Source organism: Bos javanicus, chromosome 18 (genome assembly GCF_032452875.1).
Source record: "Bos javanicus breed banteng chromosome 18, ARS-OSU_banteng_1.0, whole genome shotgun sequence".
Classification (NCBI taxonomy): Eukaryota; Metazoa; Chordata; class Mammalia; order Artiodactyla; family Bovidae; genus Bos; species Bos javanicus.
The window spans coordinates 54,194,232-54,202,322 of NC_083885.1; the positions used below are offsets into that span (position 1 = coordinate 54,194,232).

Consider the following 8,091-nt stretch of genomic DNA (forward strand, 5'->3'; position numbering starts at 1 on the left):
TTAGAGTTCTTCTCTAGCAGGGACAGCAGGAAGATAAAGAAGCCAAGATTCTCTGAATGCCAGGCATTGTGTGGGTGTCCTACATATGCCCATCTGACCACAATGCCCCTGAGGGGAGGGCATTATCCTCAGTGCCCACTGCACACTGAACACAAGCTTATCCGTCTCCAAACCCACGCTGTTCCTTCACATCCTGTCGCCACCTCCAATGTTCAGAAGATGTCACCACTTGCCTTACAAATAGCGAGCTGAGTCACCAGTTCACACAGATGAGAAGTAACAAAAACGAGAAAGATCCTCAACCTACAGCAATTTGGACAGCAGACGCAAACTACGCTCTGAGCAGAGAGCCGACATACTACTGAAAACGATTCCAATACGGGACCTAACTACATCTACACCAATCCAAAAGCAGTGTCTTCCTCTTGCTCATCAACTGATTCAACGTCAGAAATGTATTAAAAGAAACTGCCCTTGTAACCTCATACCGTTACTAAAGCAAGGTAAAAGCTTTGCACAATGTCTTCAACACTGCATCTTCGTGAACTAACAAAAGTAAACAGTCTGCAGCAAAGACCTGGCCCATAAATCTGGAAGGTCAAATCCATGATACCCAACTTCCAGTTTCACCTTAACTTACCCAAATTAACCTTATATGCCACCCAAACAGCCAAGCCTTTTCCACTCTTTTCACTGGGTTTTGACTCTGAAACGGACCTCAAGCCGTGTAACAGGATTCCCTCCACCAGTGAGCAGACTGCTCCTACAGTTCTTTCAATCAGCTTATTAAATACCAACTGCCAGAAATCTCAGAAATCATCCTTTTTTTTCTTTTCCCTTCCTACTGTGTCAGTAGTTACGTTACCAAGGTACAGGTGAGCACTGTGCTCAGACACAGCCACTTCACTGTTTGTGCTGAATTATTTTCTTCTAACCCCTTAAGCTGGGTTACAATCAGCTGCTCTGGTCCTAGAAGATATGGTCCACAGGGACCAAAATTAGGTTCTCTGGAATATGGTTTGGCCTGAAGCTACCCACAGAGGCTTGGTAATAGTTTCATTAGCAATTTTCACCACAGAGGCTATTTACTGTAACTGGATCTGGCCTACACGATGGGATGTTCTAGGGACCTGACAACCACAAGAACGTAACATAAGTGAACAAGTAAGGCAACCCTGAGACACCCAATTTTCTCCCATCAGGGAAGGGAAAAGATCAAAGAGAAAAGAGTGGAGGTGGAGGCCTTATTCAACAAGCCCCGATAGGAAACTCTCCACATTCACCCGGACGGGAACATCCAAAGTCAATCAACATCCATCTCTAACCTGCCAGTCAACAGCTGGGAAAGCCTTCACTTCCGCAGGTGCAGAACAAGGTCCCCTGGGATCAGCCTTCCTGGCTGAGGATAAGTCAGAGTGGTGGTTTTCTAAAACAGCTAGCTCTACTTTCAAAAAATTCTGGCTTGTCTGAGACTCAAAAATGTAAACCTTCAGAGCAAATTGAAACCTTATCTGGGAGACAGTTGTAGAAGGTGAATTAGAAAGCCCTTTTGGGGAATCACATTTTTTTTTTCTTTTGAAGAGCAAATTTGAGAGGAGTTAAAAAAAAAATAAAGGAGTTTATGACCAGAATAACCATGTTTCCATGGTCACAGATGATTTTTGTTTCTACTGGGAGATTTTTTATTTGCTTTCAGATTAAACCTCTCCCCCAGAGAATATAAAAATTTTAAAGATTACAAGTGTGTAAGAGCTGCTGTTAAATCAGAGATTCTAAGTGACACCCTTTTTTTTTTCTTTTTTGCAACATCCATTAATTTGAATTTTAACACTGGTACATCAGTTTGGGGGGAAAAGGTAGTACTGTGACATTTCAAAAACGAAGACTACTGAGATACAGTTTGACATAATGACTGGGGCTTCTTGGATTTGATAGGATTTCTTTGAGAAGGAAAAAACAACAAACCCTTGTGTTGATGTGCCTGAGCGTTTCACACTGTTTGAGGAGATTTTAACATTAATGACCGCTAAAAAAGTTCACTTAAAGAAATCCAATTTCCTTCACATTTCATTTTAAAAGTAAAATTAAAAAAAAGCATCCTTCTACACTTGAGTAGCCCTTGACACTTGGTAGGGTCATCTATTAGCATCCAGTTTCTGCTCTTGACTCCTGGAGGAGGAATTTCACAAATGGGAAACTTCAAAGAAATGCTCATTTTCAGCTGACCCTATGCACTAGAAAGTGTGTTCAGTTTGTGCTTCAGACATTTTTTTGCAGGAATACTGGACCGTGTGGACATTTCTTCCTCCCACAAAGGCTTTTACATACCTAAGATCGTCACGGCACTTTAGTTGTGAACATATGGAGAGAAAGAACAAAATAAGTGGCCCACTGAATTGCAGTTTACGTGTTTCCTCATCTAAACGTCAGTGAACTTTTTTCCCCTGAGAACGGAAAAAAGGAAACAGGATCTTTGGGAGGGGAAGAGGGCTGTGTGTTAAAAAGTTTTCTCTAACAGAGTAGTATGTCAGGGACCAAAAGTGGGCAAGAGGGAAAATGGAACTTCACCGTGTTTTGTCTTTTAACAGAACTTATGCTTGTAAAACATATCAGAAGGAGTGTTTGGTTATGCAAGTCATTTCTGTTGCTTTTTCTTTGTACATGTAGGAGAGAGGGGACTGGGGGCTGGAGGAAGTGTTCTCTCCACCATGGCTGGGCGTGTAACACGTTTGCATCAACTTTTCACGGTCAGGCATGTGCTTTCGAACAAAGAACAGTGCAGATGGGGAGAGGAGACTGAAGCTTGACACACTTTACAGATTTGGTGCTTAAACAGTACTTTACAAATGACTTGCTTAATTTAAACGTCCATCACCATAAGAGATACGAGAAACTAGGATCTACTTGAACCACCATCTTCTGGGTTGGTTGGGAAAAGGGGAGGGAGAACATTAACTTGAACACAAGTATCATAAACCAAATTCAGTAACTTTGTCTCCTACAAACGGATGTGAAGTATCCACTTTCTTCAAACATGAAGCCTGGAGACAAAGCAATGGACTGAAATGGCAAGAGGGAGAGCAAGGGCTTGGAAACACATGGGCCTCTTAGGCAGGTTTTTGACATGTTACAGTAATGCACCTTTTTTTTTTTTTTTGAGAAAACTGTGTACATCAAATTTAAAAAACTAAACATCGAAAGGATGTGCAAGTCTAAAAGGGCTCAACAGGGTTAGAATCCCGATTTGAACATATAAATTCACTCACTCAAGCATCACTTTGGTCTAAAGGCGAGGAGGAAGGCAGGCAGGAAAGGGACAAAAAGAGGGAGATAATTGAATTACTCAATAAAAGAGGCTACTTACCAGCCCAACCCATTGTAAGACATACACTTCTGACATAAGAGAACTCCTTAGAGGTCGAATAAAGCGTGTAAGCACCTTTGAGTAAAGCACCTGCCCCAAGAGGGGGCCCGGAAGCCCAACGTGGGCTTAGCGAACAGACCTTTGCTAATCTGTTTATTTCCTTGAACTGGAGTCAGGCTGCGATGGGCTGCGATTCCCAGGACGATACATTTAATTAGAACAAAACAGAATAAAACAAAAAAAAATTTGTAAAAAGCTCACCAAACTGCTGCACTTGTGTCTCTGAATGTGGGTGGCATTTCTTTTAAAAGGCAAAGTATGGTCTGTGAAGGAGAAAGGGAAAAGGGGAGGTGGGAGTGGGGAGAAGGGGCCGTGGTGCCTGGCGGGGGAAAGCCCTAGCTAAGACCCCAGTCTAAGGGAGGGTCCTCTGCGACTCCCCAGCCACGGGCTGCGACCAGGCAGCCATCTGTCCAGCGCCCTCTTCCTCTCCCCACCCCCACTCCCTCCGAGACTCTCCAGCCGGCTGAAACCCTGCTACCATTTCCAAATCCACTCTCTAGCCACCTCTTCCTCTGCCCTACCAGGGAAGAGTGGGCGAACCCCGCACCCCAACCTTCTGCTGGCGCAGGGGAAATGGGGCCCCAACCTCGCGCTGAAACGCGCCGGGCTGGCCCCTTTATCACCCTCCAGAGAAGGGCATGGGGCGAGCCCATTTCGCACTTAATACAGGGGAGGTGGGCGCTCCCTTTCACCACTTGGCAAAGCACAAGGAAACCTCGTTTTTTTTTTTTTCCTCCCGGAAGGGATGGCGCCCCATGATAGCCCGAAAAGGGAGGGAACCCCATGAGAAAGAGGGGACCAACTTCCTCTCCTCTACCAGGCAGGGAAACCAAACCTCAACAGCTTACCCCCCAACCCCGCGCGCCAATAAACGCCATCACCTACCTACGAAAAGCAGAAGGACCCCTCCCTTTAAAAATAGCTTGGGGAAGGGTCTTCGCCCCCAAAAGAGGCAAGGGCTTCCAAAGGGGCAAGGGATAACACCCCCCCGCAATTTTTGCCCCCCTAGGGAATAGCTAGGCAACAACTCCCGCCAAAAAGTGTAAAAGAGCCCCAACCAAAAGGACCCCCCCATTAGGATGGAGAAAGAAATGAACGAACCCCCACTTTCTGTCTCCCACGAAAGCTAGGGTACCTCTCCAAGTAGGGCAGGGCACACCTCCCCCAGGAGAAAGGATACTACCGGGGGCTGGGAGACCCCGCCAACTCCCTAAGAGCGGGGCTGTTGCTCCAGATGCCCTCAAAGGGTCCGGGAGCCCCTCCCCCATTCCCTTCCCCGAAGCCAGGCGACAGGCAGGCGGGCCCGTGGCTGCCAGCTCCGGGCGCAGGGGCAGCCAGGACCCCCGTGGGCTTCCGAAGCACCCCCCCCGGCGCCCCCTCCCCAGGGCGGGCGCAGGGGGTCCGGGGGGCGCCTCCTCACCTTCCCCTCAGCATGGCGCCCAAAAAAGACAGAGCGAGAGCGAGGGAGAGCGGGCGAGCGCCGCGAGGGGGGGGAAACGCATGAGGCCAGGAGAGAAAGCAAGCGAGAAAGAGCGAGCGAGCGAGAGACACCCACCGACCCCGCCCTTCCTTCTTCTCCTCCTCCTCCTCCTCCTCCGCGGCCCGGCCCAACATGGCCGCCGCCCCCCTTCCTCCTCCTCCTCTACCTCCCCCCGGGGACGCCGCCCCAGCCGGGCCGGGGGCCTGACCTGTCGTCAGGGAGCGGGAGGCGGTGGAGGAGGTGCGGGGTAGCCAGGCAGGCGTCGGGGGAACACAGAGGAGGCGAAGGCGTTGATGGCGGTGGTGGCGATGGCGGCGGCGGCGACTCTGATGGCGGCGGCGGGGGGGTCCCGGGCGCGGCCTCCATAGTTCCTTTGGGGGGGGGGGAGGGGATGTTAATGCACGAAAAAGGACTGCTTGGGCGTAGCGGGAGGGGCACACTTCAGCTCTTGAGGGCTCCTGATCGGAATGGGTATATATTTTTTCAATTTCGGAATCACCTCTGCGCCGACCTCCGCATAGGCCGTGCGGCCTAGGCCTCCGCGGGCCGCTCGCCGCCTGCTTACTCCGCAGCCCGCCGCGGGGTCACTCGCTCACGGGCGCGGGGCCCTCATCGGGGCGAGAGGCGCCCCCGACACACACACACACACGCACCCCCGCGGGCCCGGGGGTGGGAGACCCGGGGGACACGGACACTGGTGGGTGGTTCGGTGTAATTAGCGCGGGCCGCGCGCGATGGAGCAAGCGAGGGGAAAGGGGAGAAGAGGAGAGCGAGCGAGGGCGGTTAAAAAAAAAAAAAAAGGTTTTAAGGAGAGGAAACGGGCCGCAGAGACGGGCGGACTGTCTGTCTGTCAGCCCGCCTAGGTGCCCCAGCTGCCCGGCCCCCGCCGCTGTCAGAAATTCACACAAAATGGCGGCCCGGCCTGGACGAGCCAGGAGGCTGAGGCGGGAGGAAACGCGAGGTGGGAGGGGGAAACTGGGAGGCGGAGGCCATGTCACGTGGAGGAGAGAGGCCGAGACAGCTCTTCCGATGAGCGGCGGAAAGAGCCGAAGGGAGAGAGTAAGGCCGAGGCAAGGCGGAAAAAGCCGGAAGGACCTGAGCTGAAATTCGCGAGAGGCGGGAAGAGCCGAAGTTGTCGATGGGGGTGGGGCTAGGGAAAGAATGGGAAGACGCTCGGTGCCGGAAATAGCCGAAGCGAATCGGGACTGGGAAATAACAAGAATCTGAGGTGATCCGGAAAGAACCGAAGGCAGTGTCGAGGGTGAGTGGCAGGAGGCGGAAAGAGCCGAGTGATGCCCGGCGGCGGTAATAAGGTTTATAGACCGAAAGCGCTGAAGTGTGGGGCTGGTGAAGCGATTAATGACGAGAGTAAAGACTTTGAGGAATTCGCCCGAGAGCAAGCGAGAAGAACCTAAAATTGCTAGGTTTAAGGGAGGCGGGAAGAGTCGAAAGCCTTAGGTGGGAGAATGGGAGAGAAGGAATTCGAGATACGGAGAGAAAATAATAACCGAAAGCTGGAGATCGGGTGCCTGGAGTTGTAGGTTTCCGGAGGATGAAGCTGAACAGGCCCGGAGATGACGTCATTAGAGACCTCTGTCGCTAATGTTATTCTTGGGCGGTGCGGGAGGGCGGGTCTTAGTCATTCTTTGGGAGAATGTAAGAACCTTGAGCTTAGTAGGTAGAAGATCTCAAAAGCTAGACTTGGGAACGCTGAGCGGGTTCCAACAGTATAAAAACGTAAAATCTTTTGACCCTCACAACTCTTATAAGGGGAGCTACCATTATGCCCCTTTGATGGATGTAGACTGAACCTCAGTATCTAGCTAATTGGCTCATGGTTATAGGATTAGCCGTAGGGAACATACCAAAGTTTTAATCACAGCTGTCATTCCATTGCTCCCCTGCAAAAATTCTGTTCAGTGCTATTTACAAGAGAGGAGCTTCGTTGGATGCTTTTATGAGCACCTTGTACAGGTCGAAGTCCTGTGATGGGCGAATGGAACATAGTTTCTTCTTAATAGAGCTTAGAAACCGATAATGCCACAGGGGAAAGAAACTGGAAGTTAAAGAGTAAATGAAGACTCTTATTGTATTGGCGGACAAGGTTGTTTGAGCTGAGACAAGAAGAGATAATTCTAGGCAGAGGAAATAGATTCTTTCAGAATCCGACAAAGCAAGGACCAGTTAGATTCCAAGAACAAGAAAAGCCTTGTGGCATTAAGAGAGAATCTGGAGGCAGAGGCTGCCAGATCGCCTGCTATATTTATCTTACTATAAAATTTTAAAATATTGCAAACCGGTCTGGGCCACAAGATCTTCAGGAGGGTAATTTGCGGTCTCTAGTGGTTCAGAGGGTAAAGCGTCTGCCTGCAATGCAGGTGGACCTGGGTTTGATCACTGAGTCAGGAAGATCCTCTGGAGAAGGAAATGGCAACCCACCCCAGTACCTCTGCCGGAAAATCCCATGGATGGAGGAACCCTGTAGGCTACAGTCCATGCGGTAGCAAAGAGTCGGACATGACTGAACAATTTCACTTTCTCTTTCAGGGGAGAAATTAGCATTCCTGATAAAGTGACAAGATTAAGCCATTTTCTATTGAGTTTTGTTGGAATGAAACTTCTGGGAAATCAGTGGCCCACCCAGTTAAAAGTCAGCTGACTGCCAGCCAAGAATCTGCTGATCTTTAACCAGATCATCTTTTCTTCCTGGATCTAATCGGTAGTCTAAGAAGGTTACTTAACAATTCTCTTCTATAAAAAATGCTCCTACAAGAGAAAATGTTTCAATTGGCCTTCAAGAGAACTTTTTCCCTTGCATGCATGATTATAATAAAATATTGGCACGTGCTCATGACTAAGTTGTCCAAAAAATTTTGTTTAACACATGGAGAGTTAGATCAGGGCTGAGAGAGTGGAAAGGAAAAATACGGAAGTGGATCTTGATGAAGGCATGTAACTCAGATTCAAACTTGTACCCGTGGTCTTTTAACTGAGATCACTCACCTGGTCTCAGAACTTGATAAAGCTCATGTTCTTGATGTCTCATTGCAGAAAGAATTCAGTGAGAGAAAAAGTGATAGGAAAAAGTGGATTTTGATAGAAACACACTCTACACAGTGTGGGCCATCTCAGAAGGTGACACCAGCACCAGGGTAGAGAGTTGTCAGTTTTTACAGGGGTGGGTAAT

The 8,091-nt window shown here is 49.2% G+C and overlaps 1 protein-coding gene and 1 long non-coding RNA gene across 10 annotated transcripts in view; one reads left to right on the forward strand and one right to left on the reverse strand.

Moving 5' to 3' along the window:
• The window catches only part of ZC3H4 (zinc finger CCCH-type containing 4), a 39,707-nt gene extending 33,204 nt beyond the window's left edge, over positions 1 to 6,503 (reverse strand). For 3 of the 9 annotated variants that reach the window (XM_061388777.1, XM_061388768.1, XM_061388767.1), the window contains exons 1-2: positions 6,413 to 6,503; positions 5,113 to 5,275 (exon numbers count right to left, since the gene is read on the reverse strand). In XM_061388777.1, the coding sequence (XP_061244761.1) occupies positions 5,113 to 5,275; positions 6,413 to 6,488 (239 nt within the window). In that variant the 5' untranslated portion in view covers positions 6,489 to 6,503. The other 6 variants (XM_061388769.1, XM_061388772.1, XM_061388771.1 and 3 more) reach the window with 6 other exon arrangements.
• On the forward strand, positions 5,934 to 7,758 carry LOC133230833 (uncharacterized). Its single transcript, XR_009730976.1, has 2 exons — positions 5,934 to 6,165; positions 7,452 to 7,758. It is a non-coding gene; the product is annotated as an uncharacterized LOC133230833 (long non-coding RNA).
• Positions 7,759 to 8,091: the final 333 nt, after the last annotated feature.